Genomic DNA, 21,684 nt, shown 5'->3' with positions numbered 1-21,684 from the left:
AGCAAGGTAATGCTCAAAATCCCTCAAGCTATGCTTCAGCAATAAATGAACCAAGAACTTTCAGATGTACAAGCTGGATTTAGAAAACAAAGAGGAACCAGAGATAAAATTGCCAACATTCATTGGATCATAGAGAAAAGCAAGGAAATCCAGAAGAATATCTATATGATTCAACTCTCACATCCGTCCATGACTGCTGGAAAAACCATAGCTTTGGCTATATGGACCTTTGATTGCAAAGTAATGTCTCTGCTTTTTAATATGCTGTCTAGGTTTGTCATAGCTTTGACATCCTTTGAACCATAAAGAAGGCTGAGTGCCAAAGAATTGATGCTTTTGAATCATGGTGCTGGAGAAGACTCTTGAGAGACCCTTGGACAGTAAGGAGATCAAACCAGTCAATCCCAAAGGAAATCAACCCTGACTATTCACTGGAAGGACTGATGCTGAAGTTGAAGCTCCAATACTTTGGCCACCTGTTGCAAACAGCTGACTTATTGGAAAAGACCCTGATGCTGAGAAAGACTGAAGGCAAAAGGAGGTGGTGGGGGGTGGCACATCAGAGGATGAGATGGTTAGATAGCATCACTGACTCAATGGACATGAATCTGAACAAACTCTGGGAGATAGAGAAGGACAGGTGAGTCTGCCATGCTGTATTCCATGTGGTCACAAACAGTTGGACACAACTTAGCGACTGAACAACAGCAACAAATGTTTGATTCTTTTACTCCAAGTCATCAAGTAACTTGAATATATTAAGATAAATCCCATATGCTCTTTTCCTCCAAGATACATTCCAGGTAGTTTCCTAGATAACCTTTCCATTCAGTAAGTTCCCTGTCTTAAATTTCCAGTTAAGTCATATTTGTTACTTTTTAAATTAAAAAAAAAATTGCTTAATTTGCAATGTTGTGCTGGTTTCTGCCATACAACAAGGAGAACTCAGCGATAAATAAATATATACATATGTGTGTGTTTTCAGTTGTGTCTGACTCTTTGCAATGCCTGTCAGGCTCCTCTGTCCGTGGAATTTTCCAGGCAAGAATATTGGAGTGGGTTGCCATTTCCTTCTCCAGGGGATCTTCTCTACCCAGGGATTGAACCCCTGTCTCCTGCATTGGCAGGAGATACTTTACCACTGAGCCACCTGGGAAACCCCTTAGCTTCATACAGGTAATGTATATTTATTGAAATTTTTCTTTACCAACAATGGTGAAATTAAGACCCAAACTACAAAACATGATGGCAATTGATGCTTATAAAAAATAATGCGAAGGGTTATGTTTCACAGATTTGTGCAAACTTCTTTCAAATCTCAGTCTGTCCTTTTATCAAAGAGGAGATCGCAGCATCTGTTATTCCTTGTGATTTAATAGTTTAAAAAAAAAACAAAAAACACTGCATTCCATTGACAAAAAAGAAAAAGCTTTGCTTCCAAACAGCACTAGTCTTTAAAGTGACTTTTCCCCAACATAAATATAGAAAATAGCGTTTATGGAGCACATTCGGCTTGGTCAGAACTCCTCCCCCCCCCCCAACGACATTTAGGTGGCCCTGATGCAAGCGCAGCCTGGGAGGTCTGAATATATACATATGCCCCTCCCTCTTAATCCTCCCTCTCCCCCTCTCCATCCCACCCCTCTAGGTCCTCACAGAGTTCCAGGCTGGGCTCCTTGTGTTATATAGCCGCTTCCCAGTCGCTACCTATTTTAGGGTTAATTTTATATGGAGGCGCAGAACAAAACGATTTTTTAAAAAAGAAAGAAAACCCGATTAAAAAAAAAACTTGGCCGAATTTATTTCCTCTAAATGTCCATTAGAGGGCGACATTTGCCTTGCTATTATATTTCCCCTAATAAGATTTAAATCGCATCAAATTTCTTTTCACACTTTTAAACAAATTGAATATCCTTACCTACTTTGATTTCCTGTCTCTCTTATAGACGATGTAGTCACATCTTGTGTCCTCTTGATTTGGTCCGTGCGGACTTAGCATCGTTCATTAGTATCAATACTTCCAGCCTTGACGCCATTCCCAGTTGTAACCACCAGGCGGCGGTATTGCATAAATAAAGATGCGCTGGAAGGCAAAATTAAGTCAAAACTGCCAAAGCAAAAGGAGTTTCACCGGGAAAGGGCAATTAATTTAAGGAGAGAGAGAAACCAGACATTTCTAGTTCGTATGCAACTCACGGCCCAAGGTCAAAACCCTGTGAGATATAGTACAAAGCAGCTATTCAAGAGCGCAGGAGGAGGCTGACCTGGGGGAAATGCTTGCACAATCTCCTTCTTGCTTTTGTGGCCCCACAGGAGGCGTGTCCACGTTCGTGCACGTGTCTGTGAATAGTTACAGGACAGCTGCGGCCGGGGGTGGGATCGGGCACGGATCTGCTGGATACCGCCTCTGGACAAGTGCATGAGACAGGCTTACAAAGGTGCTGCTTGGAGGTCAGCTCTCATTTTACCCCGGAAGGAAAGCGAGTCCTGAGCCGGGCAGAGAGCTCGCCTGAGGGCACACCGTTAGGAAGAGGTGCGTTCAGCCAGGTGTTCCAAGCGCAGGCCACAACTAGGGACGTTTTTCATTTTCGCACACCCATTACACACGTGTGTAATACAGCCCCCCCCCACCACCACCACCAGCACAGCACACACACTCGGACACTGAAGCATAAGAAGGACCCAACACAGCAAGCGGCGTTGTACAGTTTAACAGGAAAGTCACCGACTCTTGCAAATCTGATCAGTTACGGCCTTCTCCCAGGAGTAGCACTCAGACTACTGCGTGTGTAATATTTCAAGTGGCGGGGAGAGGTGAGGGCGGAATCGCAGCCCTCTGGAGGCTGTCCATTTATCAGATGCCAGATTAAGAAGAATTTCTATTCTGATTGGAGCCTAGAAAGCAACGTAAAGAAAACCAGACGGATTTGGGAAGAGAAGCAAACAGGGGCAAACTCCTCCCTCCAAATACAACTGGACCTTCGTCTCGGGAAAGGGGGAGGGGCTTGGCAGAAAGTCTTGAGAGAGGTGGGGCGTCTGACTTGGGTCCTCTCCCCCAGGCCTCGGTCCCCTCCTCTAGTCCCAACCCTTTTGCTCCTCTACCCTTACTCGACTCGCTGGCTTTTGGTGTTCGGCACCAAAAGGATTTGAAAAGGAGCTGCGGACGCCCAAAGCCTGGACGGCGGGAAGGTGGCAACGCACAGTGGCTTTTCCTTTATCTCTTTCTTTAATTCGTCAGCTCCCGAGCCTAACGTTTCGATCCCGCCTTTCCCACCCGCCAGGTCTCTCACTCGCCGTCTCCTTCCCCCTCCTCCACCCGGCCCTCGGCGGCTCCTCCAGACCCTCGGCCTCCAGCCCCGCCTCTGCCCACGCTGGGTTTCACCGGCGGCGGAGTGAAATCAGCAAAGTGACCGCCCCTCTGGGAGATCATTGGTGCAGCCCCTGCCCATCGCGGCCGATGATTGGTGGGCCGCCCGGGTTATTTGCATGCCGGCGGCAGCCCAGTACCCAGCTGTGCGGGCTGCTGGCTCCGCGCAGAAGTTTGCAGAGAGCTTTCTCGCCGGTCGGTCCCGGACTCGCGCAACGCCGGGAGCCGCCTCCCTCGGTCGCCGCCGCCCTGTTCTCTCGGGATCCCTTCTCTGCGGAGGATAGACGCTCTGCTTCAGGGAAGTTGAGGAGGAGCAGCGGAGGATCGTTCCAGTGACAGCTCGGAGTCGGGACGCCGGGAGCGTGGGGCTCTGGCCGCCGCGAATCTCGCCCACCTTCCTGCAGCCGCCGGCGAGGCGGGCGGGCGATGCGGCCGCCGAGCCCCGCGGTGCCGAGAGAAAGGAGGGCGCCCCGGAGAGCCTAGAGCTTGTTTCTGCCCACTTGGGGAAGGGCTCATGGAGTTGTGAGCGCCCCTCGCTCGGCGAGGCTGCCCCGGGCAGGCTCCCCATGGCCGGGACGTACAGCTCCACTTTGAAGACGCTGGAGGACTTGACCTTGGACTCCGGGTATGGGGCCGGGGACTCGTGCCGCTCGCTCAGCCTCTCGTCCTCCAAGTCCAACTCACAGGCGCTCAACTCTTCGGCGCAGCAACACCGCGGGGCGGCCTGGTGGTGCTACTCCGGCTCCATGAACAGCCGCCACAACAGCTGGGACACGGTGAACACGGTGCTGCCCGAGGACCCCGAAGTGGCCGACCTCTTCTCGCGCTGCCCGCGCCTGCCCGAACTGGAGGAGTTCCCCTGGACCGAGGGAGACGTGGCCCGGGTCCTTCGCAAAGGTGCCGGCGGCCGGCGGCAGCCCCTGTTCTCCGCCGAGGCGGTGAGGCGCCTGGCGGGGCTGCTCCGCCGGGCGCTCATCCGAGTGGCCCGCGAGGCGCAGCGCCTGAGCGTGCTGCACGCCAAGTGCACCCGCTTCGAGGTGCAAAGCGCCGTGCGCCTAGTGCACAGCTGGGCACTGGCCGAGAGCTGCGCGCTGGCCGCGGTCAAGGCCCTTTCCCTATACAGCATGAGCGCGGGCGACGGGCTGCGCCGGGGCAAGTCGGCGCGCTGCGGCCTCACCTTCTCAGTGGGCCGCTTCTTTCGCTGGATGGTGGACACCCGTATCTCCGTGCGAATCCACGAGTACGCGGCCATCTCGCTCACCGCCTGCATGGAGAATCTGGTGGAAGAGATCCGGGCCAGGGTGCTCGCCAGCCAGAGCCCCGACGGCGGAGGGGCCGGAGGCGGGGAGGTGTCCGCTGAGGCCCTGGAGATGGTCATCAACAATGACGCCGAGCTCTGGGGCGTCCTGCAGCCCTATGAGCATCTCATCTGCGGCAAGAACGCCAATGGTAAGCGCGTGGGCTCTGGGCCCGTGGACCGGGTTGAGGGGAAGTCCAACCTGGGCTACGCAGGGGGTGAATTTCCTAGGACCAAGGAGATTCAAGACCTGAGAGAAAGCGTTTGGTCTTTGGGTAGTGGAGTTCATTAAACAGTCTTTCCCGGGGTGGTTCTTTCTGCGACTGACTTTCGGAGGGAAAAGTAGTGGTTGCTCTGCTTCCTGTTCTGCGTCGTGTTGTCGCCTTTGGGGGCCATTCACTGATTGAACCTCTTGATGAAGCCATCCCTGAACCTCTCTTGGCGTGAAGCGGACTGCCTTGCGGCCCTCTCCCTTGCTTGATGGGTCTGTAGTTGGCCTCTTTCCCCGACCACTGGGTAGATCAACTGTGGTTCGGTCCTAGTTCTGTCGAGTACAGTAGCAGCAGCCAGAGGGTCTGGGCTGCAAAGTCTTGGCTAAGTGGGATGGAAGAAGGGGAAGTGGATGCCTGGGACCTGGCCCACCACCTTGAGCTTTGCTGGGTTGAAGGATGCCTTTCAGGGCTCTCTGGGGGAAGTTGGAGTGGTAGTGGTGGGTTCTTGACTCTGAGCCCGGGGTGATGGAACATAGTGACTTCTGAATCCCCTTCCCAGAAAGGGAATTACATGCCAGTTTCCAGACCTGACTTTCCAAGCTGTCACCAACCAAGTGAGCAATTAATTAAAACCCTATGTTGTATTAAGTGCATGACCTTCTAGACTTTGCTGAAAGAAAGGATGACCCCCATAGTCATCAACCAAGCTAGGGGGAAGAGGGGTGGGGGATGGGCAGACAGCATGGTGTCAAGTGCCAGAAAGAAACCATCTGGGTAGTTGCGTTTCTCTGAAAGAGGACATAGCTTCAGTGCAAAGAGTGGTAGGGAAGCACTTGACCTTTTCACTGGAAAGGTTATGGTGTGACCTGGGTTCAACAGTAAACTGCCTACCAGACTCCAACTTCAGGAGTCAGCAAACCATCAGTTCTCTAGAATGATACTTTGGCTAAACATCCTTACAGTCTGATCGGAGGGCCATTTTAGAGGCTGCATTCAATGGCAAATAAGTAGTACAGAGGAAGAGGCCAGGTGGGTATGGAAAAGGCATAAAGGGAGTCATATTTAAGTGTGGTGTTACATAATCATAATAGCTAAAATCTTAAATTAGCACTTAACAGTGTGTCAGTCACTGTTTCTAGCACTTTAATATATAAACTTAAGTAATCCCAGCCACCCTATTAGGTAGGTATCTATAGTATTATCCCCATTAGATAGATGGGGAAACTGAGGTACCCAGCAGTCAAGTAATTAACCCAAGTTTACACGGATATTAAGTGACAAGAATTTGAACCAGGCAGGCTCCAGAGTTCAAACTTTTAGCCACCAGAGGAGAGGAAGCAGCTTTGTTTTCATTGATCCAATTTCCAAGGGGAGCAGTTGACATCTAAAGACTTCATTTTGAAGACAGTCTGTCTCTACCAGCATGGCTGACTTTGACTTTCTTGGGTTTTGTTTTTAATTCTGGCACAACTGGAAGGAGATGCCAGGAATGGCAAGAAGAGCATTTGCCTTTTAATTTTCCTCCTCTTAGGTCAGAGTTGAGGTCAGTGCAGAATCTCAGCCGATGATGTCACAGCTGATAATTGTGCTTTGCCCTGCAGGTTTGTGGCATCAGCACGGGGAACGCAGGCTCCAGGAGAGGAAGTGGAGGGCAGGGGGATTTCCATACGGTTGTCAGAACCCCGGGGAAGCAGTCTGAACTTTTGGCTGAGGGGAGGCCCAGTCTGAACTCAAAGAAGGAAGACTCCTAGGAGAAAGAAACAAGGCCCTAAGGTGGATAATAGGTGACAAACAAGTAAAACATCCCCTTCACACAGAACTGGTGCCCCTCAGGCTGAGAGACTTCTCGGTTTTTCTAACTGTAAATTGAAGCTGTTAAGAGCAGCTGCCTCCTCGGGGCCCTCTGAAAATTCAGAATGTGAGAAGTGGCTGGAACACAGGTGTCTTCTGTGAACGGGCTTGTCTTATCTAGGGTCATCACTCCTTGGGATTTTCTTTATAGGCTGGGGTTTTGACCCCCCTGATTTGACCTCTTCCCCTCCATCCCGCACCCCAAACAATCCTTCTTAAGCCATGTAGTTGAGACAGCAAGGCTCTTGTGTGACAGACAATACATCTCCAGGATGCCCAGAGCACGCGTGTCCCTCTGCTCACTTCTCAGTCCCCAGGGAGCTCTCCAGCGAGACAGGTGAGCATTGCTTCCCCTGAGTAATATGGATGCTCATTTTTTATACATGAAAACCTGAGGGTGGCCCCAGTAAACGATAACCAGGCTCATTTATTAAGTCTCTTTAGACAAAGTGAAATGAATGTCTAGTAGAGAGGCTATGAATTACTAATGCCTGAGAGCTGACTTCAGAGGGAAGCACAAACTGCTTAGGAAAGAAGTGGAGAGATCCTAAACCTTTGTTGTACTGAAATAAGCCAGGGCCAGCAAGGTTACCGTCTACACAGCTGAAGTCTAAGTGGCAAATGGCCACACAGGGGAGAGTTGCTGGCTCACAGTCTTGTCCGGCTGGTCTTCCCTTCAAATTATATATTTATTGTTGTTATGCCTGCTAATTATACAGCAAGGGCACATGCATTTGAGTCAGCTATATAGGGCTCTTAAACTTTTAATGTCTTCCAGCCGGGAATTCAGGAACCCTAATCCATCTAGTCCAGTCCATTACTCAGAGTACTGGGCAGATATGGTTTTGCTCAACCCAAGATGGATGATAAAAGTTCTGTGGTGTTTATAAAACATGATCTCAGCTTCATAGAGCAGCAGGAGTTATGTATCGCTTGCTCATTTGGTATCGATGTGCCTGTTCCCAGAGCAGTGTCATTAAGTGATGCTATCTTCGTGGCTTCCTTAACAGAGGTAGAGAAACCACTTTAATAGAGTGGTATTTATAAACAGGGAGCTGGCAGAAAGTAGAAGCTTCTCTCATCCACACCTCCCTTCTTCCCTCCCTCGCTCATTGTTGTATGCCTTGGAGATAATTTCCTTCCATTCGGAGATGCTGGTTAAATGATAGAGTTTTGATGAAAATATTCCTACTCCAAAACAGTAACCAGGATGTACATTTAAGGTGCTCCATCATAATGGTAAGAAGTGAAAACTTTGGAATCATGGTAAGGATTTGAAGCTCACCTCTGCTATTTCTATGAGTGACCTGGGCCATATTTCTTAACCATTCTGAGCCTCAATTTTGTTATCTGTAAAATGGGAGATAATAACAGCACTTAACTCCTTAGGTTGGTGTGAGGACTGGATGATATCATAGATTTAAAGATTGAATAACATAGTAAATGCTTAATAAATAGTTGCAGTTCATTCAACAAATATTTATTGACCACTGACCCTGTCTGCACCACTATTAAAAGTACTGAGGATTAATCGGGGGAGGGGGAGGGTCCTCCTCTCATGAAGCAAACTAATAGAGAAGACAAGGAAAAAGTGAACAAATAGGGATTTACTTTTAGCAGTAAAAGTAATGGGATCGCATGACTGGGACTAATTTAAATGGTGGCCAAGGAAGGCCTTTCTGAAATTTCATTAGGAATAGATAATATATCAATACCACTGCTGTCTAAGGATCTCAAAGGAAAAAAAAAAAAGTGAGGACCTTTCTGAATTATTTGCTTACTTATCAGCTGAGGCAATCCCAACAATCTCATTTGCAGTGGAGAAATGAAAGGGCTGCGTCTAGAAAGCACTGCTAGTTGCAGGACTCATTTAACACCGAGCTTATAGGATGGGTTTCCATTGTGATAATCAGCTCCAGGAGCAAGGGTTAATTGAGCCGCTAGTTGCTGTTTAATCAGTTTCCACACCTGCGTAGTTTGGGGAGGGGGAGCAGCTACCCTCCTTTTTAACTGTTTTATTGAAGCCAAGAGAGCTAGTAAAACTGAAACAAAGCAAGCTTGTGGAAAGGCAGGCTTTTTTTTTTCTCCCCCTTGAATGCCTGAGAAATGCAACCCAGCTTTAAGTTGTTAGAACAAGGTGGGTTTGTCCTGCCTCCTCCATAGCTTTACCTGCCTCCACACCAACTGAAGGGACGCCTCTCTGAGGATTTCCGCAGCATCCAGGGCAGATTCCTGAGCCGTCTCCCGCACGTGTTGCTGCTATCACTCTGCGGGCTCACGGGCATCCGTGCCTCCCGTGTGCCTCCCACGGGGTCTGGCACGCAGCGACACTCCAGGAGTGGCAGGCAGACAAGTGGTTGAGCCCACCATACAAAATGTTTAATTCCAGAAACTTCATTTGAAATCATTTGACCCCCTCAGAAGACTCTTCCCCGCTTTCTACCGTGCCTGAGCACGTTCTCAGTGAAGAGAGGCAGCATTTTGGAGGGCACCCAAACCATGGGGACATCATTCAGTCTTTTGATCCTCTAGTCTCGAGCAGGGTTCCCTACACTGTGATGAGTCGGTGTAAATAGGGATTTCGGGTCACAGGAGCTACCTTCAGTGTGCAGCACCCACAGTGGGGGTTTCACAGCAGCCGTCTAACTGGCCACAGATAGACCCACAGGAAGACTGAGTTGAAAGAGGCATTCAGTCCCCCTAAGAATAGCAATACCAATCCCATCTTGCCTGCAGAGCTGCCCTAGAGGGCAGTCTGTGGATGACTATTGCTCAAAGGGCTTCCCGGGTGGCTCAGCGGTAAAGAACCCACCTGCCAATGCAGGAGACCCAGGTTCGATCCCTGGGTCAGGAAGATCCCCTGGAGAGGGAAATGGTGACCCCATTTAGTATGCTTGCCTGGAGAATCCCATGGACAGAGGAGCCTGGTGGGCTACAGGCTATGGGGTCGCAAGGAATCGGGCATGACTTGAGTGAGCATAGCGCAGCACTGCTCAGAAGAGGCTGCATCTGTGTTGTATCTCATCTGCCTCCAGTCTGAGGATGGCACTAAGGCATTCAACTACCTCCTCATCCCAGGGATGCATGGACAATGTCTCTGGTCTGAAGTAAGCCAGGGACGCTGGGCTGCGAATCCTCAGGCTGGTCCTTGTCCCATTTCCCCATCAGTACCTGTCCTTCCCCCAGCTGGGGCTGTGGGCGAGTGCTCTGTTTCCACACTCCTCCAGCTGTAATAACAGGCCTGACCTCTGCACAGCTCAGAAACCTTTTCTTCTGGGATCTTGCCCGCTGCCTATAAAAACCCATCGAGTGGGATGCTCTTTCACAGAAGGGTCTCTGGGAACCCAGGATTCACAGCTTGGTAATGGCCGGACCAGGGCCAGGCCCCATGTCACTCACGCCCTAGGCCTGTGCTTCTTCTGTGAAGAGTCCCAGAAACAAAGGTAGAGAGGAACAGGGCAGTATTTGCCCCTCTGCCGGTGGAGGCGAGGGTCAGACTCACAGACTCGGTGGTACCTATCGTAGATATTGCTTGTTAATGGCCTGCTGTGTCCAGGCACTTTACATCCTTTAGGCCAGAGAATCTTCACAACCAAGGTGAAAACCAAGCATCAAGGCCCAAGAATGGATCTCCCTCCAGAGGATGTGTTATGCCGTTTAAACGCTGCTTGCTGGTGGGCCCAGAGTGTCCCGCAGGTGGCATCCATTTTAAGACGCCTTTATTGCTACTTCTGAGGGGTGGGGAACTCTCCCCAGGGAGGGCCTTACAAGTGTCAGCAGCTGAGTGATCAACAAGCTCAGCTGAATGGAAAAGCTGTGCCTCCATCTTCCAAGAGCGGGGAGAGCCAGCTTGGAGGAGGACACTCAGCAGGAGAGAACCCGAAGGGAGCCCATGTTTAGGCCACTGGCCTCAGGACACTCAACTCTTTTGCTCTGGAGCTGGCAGAAAGTCTTCTGTGAAGGGGCCTTTGATTTCCTCTGAGTCCCCTACAGTGTTGGGCCATTGGTGAAACCTCAGAGCCGGGAGCGCGGGCAGAGAAGGAATCGGCATAACAAGAGCGGAGATGCTCCAGCTTTGAAGTCTGAGCTGGGCCCCACATTGCCTTACCTCTTACTAGGGCCTGGAGCAAGTCACTTCAAGCCTCCAACTCTAAAGCACAGGGCCGGCTCTCATCCACAGGCAGTTATGCCCCGTGAATACTCACTGCTCCCAGGACATCAGAGCTGACGCCGGGTTGAACGTTGAGAACTTGCCCAGGGTGGGGCGGCCTGGGTGTCATTCCTGGCGCCCTCCTTTGTGAGTTGCGTGATCCCAGGCAGGGTCACTGCTATGCCTTGGTTTCTTCCTCCATAACAGGATTTGGACCACATTGCCTTTTTTTTTTTTTTTTTTTTTTAATTTTGGCCTCACTGAATCTTGGTTGTGGTGCACAGGCTTTTCTCTAGTTGCTACACGTGGGGGTTTCTCTAGTTGTGACACAAGGGCTTTGTTGCTGTGCAACATTTGGGATCTTTGTTCCTCAACCAGGGATCAAGCCTGCATACCCTGCCCCGGGAGGCGGATTCTTAACTGCTGGACCACCAGGGAAGTCCTTGGACTACATACATTGTGTTGCAGGGCTGTCTTGTGCCCTGAAGTATACTTAGCAGCATCCCAGCCCCCACCCACTAGATGCCAGTAGCATCCTCCCTGCCCCACTCTCCCCACCCCAGCTGGCCAGTTGTGACGATCAAAAATGCCTCTAGAGACTGACAGATGTCTGTTGGGGTGGGCAGAATTGCCCCTGGTTGAGAAATACTGCTCTGTAGTAGAGCTGAAAAGAGTACACAATTCGTAGGATGTTTGGGAAGATTTACTAAAGGTCTCTGTAAGGGACTTTGCACTGGGCCTGCACATAAAATAGTCATTCTAATCACTGTTATATTTTTTTGCAAACTGTATTGCATGCACCCGTCGAGTTCACTTTTTGCTGAAGTGGGCATTGGTAGTGCAGGGGAGGACCGTGACCCAAATCCCAGGGTGACAAGGATGAGTCACACAGCTTTCCTGGGTGACTAATCGGGAGGAGGAAGTTACGGAATCTGGAAAAAGCACCTTTGCACCCTGCTCGGTTATGGCTCCTCTTGCCTTCAAGATGAAGCGGGCTGGCAGTGAGAGCCGACCCTCCCTCTGAGCTCAAGGCTGACCCTGCCGGGAGGACAGTGATGGCGCAGACTCAAAGCTGCGCTCATTCTGCTGGAGAGTCACTCTGCTATGTGTCTGGGACCCCGCCTCGTGCAGCTGCCAAGCCCCGAGCCACAGGACAGCAGGTGTTTTGTGTTTGCCGGCCTGTCATGTAAACATACTTTGTGGTCGTCTTGCTTGTTTTAAAAAAGGCCTAAATGGTTTTGCAAGTTTGGCGGTAGGCTTGGAGCAGCTTCCCGAATTGGGAGGAGAAGCTTCAGAAACACCACCCCGAGTAAGCCTGAGGAATGCCACGCCGGCCTTGTTAATCAGCTGCTTGCCGAGCGCCAGCTACATCCAAGGCCACGGAGACAGATGGGAGGAGGACGGGAATGGATCTTGCCCGTCAAGAAGTTTAGAATCTATAGTAGAGATGGCAAGGGGCTTCCCTGGTGGTCCAGACGGTAAACAATCCTCCTGCAATGCAGGAGACCTGGGTTCTCCCCTTGGGTTGAGAAGATCCCCTGGAGAAGGGTATGGCTACCCACTGTAGCATTCCTGCCTGGGTAATCCCAGGGACAGAGGAGCTTGGCGGGTTACAGCACATGGGGTCGCAAAGAGTCAGGCATGACGGAGTAACCATCCACGCACGCTGGGAAAGCAAAGCATGTCCATGGATCCTTCCAAGGATGTTTAGGGTCCTTACATTCAAATGACAGATGATACTAAAGCCACATCTTCCCCACTGCCCGTCAGTGGTGTTTTTCATGAGCCATTTCACTTAATCCTCCCAAGCTGCTCTGTAAGACAGATATACTGTCCCCCTCATAGGTAGGGACCTTGAAGCTTTGGGTGCCTGCAGAGCTCAAAGGGGAGAGGTGAGCCCTGGCTGGGTAGGAGGGAGGGAGTCGGGGCTGCTCTGTGGAGGATGTGGCATGTGGTCCAGGGGTACTTGGGCGGGCCGGGCTGTGACGGGGAAGGGGAAGTGGTGCTGAGAGCATGCAGGCTTCCAGGCAGAGGGAACAGTGTGAGCAAAGACCGGGAAGCCAGTGTGTGTGTGTTGGAAAAGTGACCCTCTTTGGCTGGAAGGTTCAGACGCATGACGAGCAGGAGAAGGGCAGATAACACAGCAGAGAGGAAAACTTTCCCACATCTTTTATCCAGATGTTAAGGAGCCTGCCAGAGCTCAGGAAGAGAGTTTTCCAAAACTCATTTTTATAATTCAGAAATGGAGTGTGTGTGCTCCCCAGCGCATCGTAACCACAGCCTCAGACCTCCCATTACCCCTCTTGTTGATTGAAAGCTTGACCTCAGAAACGGCCCCCGGCCTCTGTCCTAAGACTACAAGGAAGGAAGACGTTTACCCCAGCAGACCTGGGCTGAGAGGGCCTGAAGAGCGAGGCTGCCATCAACTTTACTTCCCTCATGCAGTTTGAGTTCTGACCTGGCATTTCTTGCAAGGCCCTGAATGTAGCCTTTCAAGCCAGAGCAGTCCCAACAGGGAATGAAGACTGGGGCTGGCACACCTGTTAAATGAGGCTGTTGGCCTGACTCTTGCCAAGGCAGGATTCTCAAACGTGGAAGCAGAGAGGGAAAGAAAACAGGATAAGAGGGTCCCAGAACTTTAGATTTGGGCTTGGTATGTTCAGCTTCCAGTTTGGACCATATCATTTTGAAAACAGCAGCTCAATTCTGAGAGATTTAGTCACCTTCTCATTCTTGCTGAAGGTGTTTCCAGAGCACTGATAATCAAGATTTCAGTCCTGTTAACTGTTTGATATTGTGGAACCATCTTCGAGCTCAGTGCCACCTGCACTGAACTCCCTAGAGTCCACCTGAATTCCGCTGACAGTAGTAAAACAAGATAGGTCATCAATGGCTTAGCCCATAACTTGGGTGTTAGACCTTTTCCTGACCCCAGTGTTATAAAGGAATTTGTCACTTGAAAAAGAGAAATCTCATGAATATTTTGCTATATATATATACACACACAATCATTTATGGTTAATGGTTTCAGTCCATTGTTTTCTAAAACTGAGCTAGGCAAGAGGTTAGGGGTAGGGGGTGGTCAGGTCCATGATGAAAAAATTACATAGGAAAGCTGAATTTGGAGGTACCAGAGGTAGAAGGTTAGGGGTGGGGAGAGATTAAAGAGGACCACAAGGAGAGTGAAACAGTTCTTTTAGTGCATGAAAATCATCCCTAAAATTGAGGCAGCAAAATTTTGTTGAAATTTTTACAGCTTTTCTCCTGTATCTTTTAAGATAGTGAAAGCATTATTTGCAGTGAGCAGAGCTGTTCATGAACACGCGTTTCACAGACCAAGCAAGTGTATATGCACAAGCATTGTGGACCGTCTGGTTCAGAGAGTGAAGGCTATGGATCCAAAAAATTCTGGGTTGGAACTTGGCCTCTCCATGACCTGGAGTGAATCACTCCATCTTCTTGGCTCTCTGTTAATTATCTGTGGCGTGAAGAGGTTGGACTAGATTCTCCAAGGGCCCCTCTGTCTCCGATAATGTTCCTAGACCCCACATGGATCTTGTGAGGTCACTTTCCTAAGGTCGAGCCCTGTAATTAGTATCCTTGGGAAAGAAATGGCCTGGGATGGGGCTGGCCAAGCTCTCGAAAAGACGGCCCGGTTAGTAGGACCAAACACCATCCTTTTTATATTAGGATTAACTGTGATTACTCTGCTTAGAGTTTTTCTTCCCCCACTTTCCTCAGAAGGTGAGTTCTGTCTACTCTTGGCCGACCCACCCCTCCAGCGCTCAGCAGCTGCGTCCAGGTCCTGGCTGGCCTGCCGGGTGGTGGGATCAGCCCCGAGGTGACTTCATGCAGCCGCTGTTTGCAGCCCGCCTACCCGGCCTCAGATATTTATAGCAGGGAGCAGCTAGGAAAAAAAAAATTAAATATGCTACACCCTTCTTTATACTGTGTGGGACAGAGACAGGCATTGTGAGGAATTTAGAAGGCAGGGCAGTATAATCCAGCAAGATATTTTTAAATGCTATTTGTTGCAGTTGGCAGGGCCGGTTCTTCAAAGGGAGGGAAAGTGAGAGTAAGTGAGGATGACAGGCTGCCAAGAATTCTGAAATTGAGACGGGCAGCTCGGCACCCCAAGGGTACAGGTTCTGAACCCCGATTTCCTTCAGTCGCAGAGTTTGAGCAGGGCTTGGGGAGGTCCCCACCAGAGCCGGGTGAGTGGAGTGGCTTGTTCCTCTCCCCACCCCAGCCCGTCTACTCTATGAATTCCCAAGTTCAGGGTGAATCAAATGTGCTGGAGAAGCAGCAGTCGTGGCTGAAAAACAGTGGCTCCTGTGAAAAGAGAGACCTGGTGCTGCTGCTTTAACTCATTTCAGCAGCCGGGAAAACCACGTTGTGTGTGGGGACACCATTTGGAAGCAAGTTGCTCGCAGCTGTTCTCCTGGATGTGCGATCTCTCCAGGACGAGCCAGGCAGACCAGGGCTGTGCCGGGACCCAGTTCAGTAGCAGGTGAGAGGGCCTTCGGGGTAGAGCTCCCCCTGGAAAGATGACAGAGATGCCCTCCCCCCACTCCCAGCTGCCACCTCCTGTCCCTCGGATACTTGTAACCATCCTGGGAGAAGCTGCCGTGGTTTCTACCGTGCTGGTCTTGCAGGACGCAGGGTGGTTGTGGTGGGAGGGTCTGGGGATTGGGATCCAAAGAGAGGCTAAGAGTTCGGTTTCGAGTGCATCAACTTTTTTGTTCAGCATATATGTATTGAGGACTTCCTGTGTGCAGTGTTGGAACAAATGAATATGAGAGACTCAAAGGAGGGGAGGGTGCAGGCCCAGCGGATCATGAGGAGGAGGAAAGCCTGCTGGAAGAGACCCGGTGAGGCCTGCCAGGCTGGGGAAGGCAGCTCTGAGCAGAGGGAGCAGCAAGTGTGGGGTGAGACCCTGGAGGCCGGCGGGACATGTGACAGGAGCTGGGTGTATACGTATTAAGGAGATGTGATCAGAGACGGGAGGGAGGGAGTGGCCGGCCAGGTAGGGCCTTGGAGGCCACTGCGTGGCACCTTGGCTTCCAATTCTAAGTCTGCTGGGAGCCCCTGGAGGGCCGAGGCCCAGGAATGACATGGTGTGATGTACGTTTTAACAAGATCACGCTCTCTGCCGTGTTGGAAATGAACTATAGTATCAAGCAGGGGCGCAGCATGACTGCTCAGGACCCTTTGACGATGATCCAGGTGAGAGGATGGTGGCTTGGGTGTCAGTGGAGGAGGTTATTGATGGCTGTTTTGTTTGTTTGTTTTTTAAGATTTTTTTCATGCGGGCCATTTTCAAAGTCTTTATTGAATTTGTTTCGATACTGCTTCTGTTTTACGTTTTGGGTTTTTGGCTGCAAGGCATGCGGGATCCTACCTCCCCGACCAGGGACTGAACCCGCGCTGCCTGTATTGGAAGACGAAGTCTTAACCCCCGGACCTCCAGGGAATTCCCTAGTGGTGCATTTTGAAGTCCAAGCCGGTGGGACTTGCCAATAGCTTGTGAAGGATGAGTGAGGAATCCGTGTGACCCCCAGGGTGTATGGTCTGAGCAACTGAAAGGAGAGAGCGGCCGTGGACTGAAAGGGGAACAGCTCTGTACGGAAGAAGCAGGGCTGAGCCAGAGACCCAAGTGTGGTTTTGGTTGCTTGTCTCAAACTTTATACAGAGAGAGATCAAGCAGGAGGTGGCCTCCTGTCTCCTTGACTGGGAGGAAAGGCCGCTGTGAACATCTTTAGTCACTATGGATTGACGCGTTACCCTCCTTTGCCTTCCCCGAGGATAGGCACTGCGCAGCAGGGCCGGTTAGGATGTCAGGCAGTGGAGATTTAATTTTCAGTCTTATCATTCTTTGGTTGATGGCCTTAAGATGGCCTCCCCTAAATTTTGCCTCCTAGCTTCTTCACAGGCAGCCAGAAGCCTTTAATGAAGATCATCAGGTCCATTGTTTCCTGTCGTTAGTGTGAGGTCTGTTTAATTAGGCCCAGTTGTTCTATGGATTGCTGTGACTTTGAGCATGTGTCCTTCAGTTTTGGGAAAGCGAGTCTCCATTGCCAAGCAGCTTTGGATTCCTGGGGATCAAGTCTGGGTCAGAAATGTAGCCGGAAATAGAACTGTTGGGGGTGATTTGAAGAGGGCACAGGGGCCCGGAGGGGTCTCAGAAAGGCCTTGGGAACAACCAGGTGTCAGTGAGATGATTTGACCCCTGCTGCTCAGATGACATCGGTGGCTAAGAGATGGAACCTGAGAGTTACCACTGCCTGATAGCCAACTGGTTACTTCATCTCTGAACCTCAGTCTTCCTCTTCTGTTTAATGGGTATACTATGGTTCCTAACTTAGAGTTGTTTCAGGGACTCTTAACCCTGGATTCACACTAGAATCATTAGCTATTATTCATGGTAAAACGAAATCATTGTTCTAGAGCATTCGAGTCTGCCCCACCCAGGATGGTGACTTCCCTTCACTTCCCAGCCGTGCTCATTTGGCTTGCTCCCCTGGCGGGATCACCAAAACACACCCAAGAGAAGCTTGAACTGTGAGGTTCGCATGAAAAGAGCACGGTTAGATCTAGAATGTCAGTGGCACCCTGTAATGATGTTACCCAGCCCGCTGCTAGAAGAGGGAGATTAATTCCATCTTTCAGAGGAGGAAACCGAGCTCAGGGAATTTCAGTCACTTGTTCAAAGTCATACAGCTAATGAGAGGTAGAGACGATAATCAGACGCTGGCAGCCTCACCCCTGACTCCCCACTCAGTCACACCCTGTTGCCTCCCAACCCAGAGAAGCTGAGAATCTCGATGCTCAGCTCCAATCTCCAGCACATGCCTGCTACATGTTGAGCCTTTACAAAGTCCCAGCCCTTGCCGCATGCTTCACGTGTATGGTATTGAGTAGTCTATGATTGCCCAGTGAGGTCTGTATTCTTCTTAATCTCATTTGACAGCTGAAGAGACTGGGGCTCAGAGAGGTCAAGATAACATAGCTGGAAGATCAGCTGGGCTCCGAGGTCTTCATTCACCAGGCTGCCTCTGTCCTCAGCGGCAGCCTGGGTGGGGTGAAGCACATGCAGAGATTTCCTGAGCCAAGAAATGAATGGGTTGGTCCAAGAGGGCTAGAGGAAAAGCATCCCTCATGGCTTCCGAAGGACCGAGCCATTTAGGTACCTTAAAATAGTAACATCACTCAGAGGGGTGACCAACCTGACCTGCCTGAGGGCTGTGGTGTAGATACTTGTTTCTCTGGGAGTTAAAAGCCATATTCTGTGAAGCACGGTGCTTCTCTTCTGTTGCTGTGAATGAAATAACCTCTGAGAGATTGTGTGGGTTGCTTAAAATAGTTTCAGAGGAAGAGAGTTTGGAAGCTGTTAGCTTCTCGAGTCTATTTCCTCCTGATTTATGACACCTTAGAGAATGCTGAGCCTCTTCTTGTTTACCCTCTGGTTTTTTCTTTCTACCATATTTTAGCCCTTGTGTCATCATAAGATGAAAGAGTTTCTCACCCAAAAAAGTGACAACCTTTCCTAAGTAATTTAATCAGAGGCTCTAGACATTTTTTTTTTTTTTTAAAAGAAAAAAAAAAAAAAAAAAGCGAGGTAAGGCCATTTGTTTTCCAGTCTCTCTCTTCCAGCTGCAGAGGTTCCAAAATCATAGCGATGATGTTTATTCTGGGGCAGGATGGATTTGTTTTATTCCTTCACACTAAGGTCTGCCCTGAGAAGCACATGTTTTCTTACAGTCTTCCTAGCATGGACACCTGACATACTGAGAGGGAGAGGAATTGCTCTACTCAGCACAGCAGCCAGTAGACTTGTAAAGCTATTGAAATTTAATAAAATTCAATACGGTTAAAACATCGTGCACGTGAAATTTCCAGTGGTCATGGGAGGCAGGTGGCTATCAGATTGGACAAAGCAGATACGGACCATCTCCATCACCGCAGACATCCCATGGGGCATGTGGCCACCAAAGTGAGTCACTGGTTGGTCACTTGGGGCCAACTGAGTTTTCACAGGTCTCAAAATTTTAACCATTATCCATCCTCTCTGAAGCCATCTGTGTGCAGAAACAAAGATTCATGGATGTAGAGATTAAGGCCATCGAATCGTGTGGCTCTAACCTCTAGACCCTTGACACAAGGTCAGCTTTTATGATTTCCAAGCTGCCTAGCCTGGAGCAAGTTAGCCTCTGAAGTTATCACTGTCCGTTATCAGTGAACTGGTGATCTGAAAGTACTCTGTAGGGGTTTTGTGACCCTTAAACAAAATTAAAAAGTACACATACAAACCTTAGCAGAATGCTTGACACATGGTAACAACTTACATGTGTTACAAAGTTGTTCATAGGTTTTCTCATTTGAGTCGTTGTTGTCATTTTCAACAACGACTCAAATGAGTTGTTGTTGACTTCCCTGTTGGCTCAGACTGTAAAGCATCTGCCTATAATGCGGGAGACCCGGGTTCAATCCCTGGGTCAGGAAGACCCCCTGGAGAAGGAAATGGCAACCCACTCCAGTATTCTTGCCTGAAAAATCCCATGGACAGAGGAACGTGTAGGCTACAGTCCATGGGGTCCCAAAGAGTTGGACACGACTGAGCGACTTCACTGTCATCTTCAAGACAATGAAACAGGCTTGGGGGCACACTATTGCTGCTGGCCCTGCTGGTGCTCCTAGTACCAAGCAGTAGGACTTCAACTTGAGTTCTGCTTTTTCTCCTCCAAGTCTCTTCTTTCCTCCAGGGCTGGTTGGGTAACCCTTTGTCATAAGTCAGAAAAGGTCTGTCTGAACTAGAACCTCTCATTCGGGAACTGCCTATTCCTTCTACCCTTTGAGGTGAACTCTTTTCAGAGGTGTTTTGCCTAAAGCCCGCCCGTCATGTCCGCTTGGAGAACTGCTACCAGGCGAGCTCCTTCCAGAGTCTTTGGCTTCTTGGAGGTTGACATTTATCTAAGAGATTAAGGCTGTTAGTGGTCTACCTGCCCTGTGGTCCTTTTGTGTCCTTTGCTATATGAGGACTGAGCCTGAGAGAGCCCTCAGTTCTGGCAGAGGATGACTTTGAAAGGAACATCCTCTGTAAAGAGTAGGACCAGGAGAGGCCTCTCTGATGTGATGAATAGAACGGGTCTGAGAGGATGTTTGCTCACCTCTGGAGCCTGGGTTCAAACCCTGACTCTACTACTCACTCGTCCAAATTATATAGTGTCGGGACCAGATGTCTTTCCATGATGCACTTTTTACTGCTCCCAGCCCTTCGCTTGGGGGTGATGAGAAAGTCATTCTTATTTTTCAAAGAAGCCCTGTTAATTATAGTACAGGCCTGTGCATAGCATTTTCCCTACAATATAGCTAGCTAGTTAACCTTTCTGCACCTCAGTTTCCCCATCCTTAAAATGGGAACAGTATAAGAGTTTACCTGGCATGGTGGTGGTGAGGATAAAATGCAAAATAAAGCACTTAGCCTGGTGCCTGGCACAATGCGGCCACCAGGCGCCTACGGCCGGTGCCACCCATTGCCATCTCTGCCGTCCTCACCATCGCTGCTTCCAGGCAGTGGCATTTGGTGCCCTTTCACTCTCAGGCGCTGTTTGCATTTCTCCTTGAGGGCTTATTAGCTGTCTACTCAGAAGTGGTCTTTAAGTGAATCTTATGACTGTGCAACTGTCATTTCAGTACCTCACCTGGTATCTACCAGCCAGCTTCCTTGCTGCTGGTGGTATGACCAGCACCACCAGTCAACTGGTATAATCTGAGAGAACTGGATTATTTCTATAGGATTAATTTGTGGTGTGAAATGCCCAGGGAGTTATGCAACTGTAACGAAATCCAAATGGCTTGGAACCATATGTGGGGGAATCGAGTAAGTTTCATCACAATTGTTACAAGAGATGGGTTTAAAATCAGGGGGATCCAGATGCCACTAGCTGTGGTGACATCCCTGCTTTCCTTCTGCTCATGGCTCTACTCGGGGAGGCACCACTCTCAACCGGAAGCTTCCAAGGAAAGGAAGTTGGGGGCTAGGATATTACATCACTGTGTTGACATTTCTTTAATGTGGGCCCCATCTTGGGCCCTCCCAGGCTGACCGAACCCTTGTCCTTTGTGTGGCCTCCAGGCACTGACGGATCACCCCTGGTTAATGGATAACTCAGGCTCTTCTTGGCAAATAGTCGCCTTGTTACTTATCTGTACGGTGCTATCTTCCACTGTCCACTTAGTCACTCATTTGTGTCTGACTCTTTAGGATCCCACGGACTATAGCCTGTCAAGCTCCTATGGCCATGGAATTCTCAGGCAAGAATACTGGAGCGGGTTGCCATGCCTCCTCCTGGAGTTCTTCCTGGCTCAGGGATTGAACCTGTGTCTCTTGTATCTCCTGCATTGCAGGGAGATTCTTTACTGCTGAGTCACCAAGAAAAGCCCTCCATTAGCACTGGGGACCCTCAAACCTCAAAACAACCAAGTGGGGTGTGTGTGTACATGTGTGTATGTATAGCACGAGTTCACACGTCCTCCCCTCCTTCCTAAGATACAGAAACCACTTAAATCAGTCATTTCCAGGCCTGGCTCATTGCTGAAATACTTTAAAAATTCATCTGGAACTCACCTTGGATGTATTAAGTAAAAATCTCTAGAAGTGGGACCAGGATATCTGTGTTTTTAAGATGTGCTTCAGGTGAATCCCATCCTCTGTCACTTAGACTTGGGTTTTGCTTTCAAGGCTCCTTTGAGAACATGCATTGGGCAAATGGCAACCTGAGCAACAGCCTGAGCAGCTAAACAACAG

General features: G+C 49.8%; 1 protein-coding gene and 1 long non-coding RNA gene across 3 annotated transcripts in view; one reads left to right on the top strand and one right to left on the bottom strand.

Moving 5' to 3' along the window:
- Positions 1–1,372: 1,372 nt before the first annotated feature.
- On the bottom strand, positions 1,373–2,891 carry LOC120876866. 2 transcript variants are annotated; one of them, XR_005724228.1, is made up of 2 exons: positions 2,265–2,891; positions 1,373–2,107 (listed from the first exon to the last, which is right to left on the bottom strand). It is a non-coding gene; the product is annotated as an uncharacterized LOC120876866 (long non-coding RNA). The 2 variants fall into 2 exon arrangements; XR_005724229.1 differs by having other exon boundaries at positions 1,373–2,083.
- Positions 2,892–3,537: 646 nt separating this feature from the next.
- ABTB2 (ankyrin repeat and BTB domain containing 2) overlaps positions 3,538–21,684 on the top strand; it is a 184,099-nt gene continuing 165,952 nt past the window's right edge. Inside the window, exon 1 of the mRNA XM_040258982.1 lies at positions 3,538–4,816. Coding sequence (XP_040114916.1) covers positions 3,934–4,816 — 883 coding nt within the window. The 5' untranslated portion in view covers positions 3,538–3,933. The remainder of the gene's footprint in view (positions 4,817–21,684) is intronic.

Source organism: Oryx dammah, unplaced genomic scaffold (genome assembly GCF_014754425.2).
Source record: "Oryx dammah isolate SB20612 unplaced genomic scaffold, SCBI_Odam_1.1 HiC_scaffold_17, whole genome shotgun sequence".
NCBI lineage: Eukaryota > Metazoa > Chordata > Mammalia > Artiodactyla > Bovidae > Oryx > Oryx dammah.
Note: the sequence above shows the minus strand (reverse complement) of the source record. Positions and strands in the feature narration are given on the sequence as shown.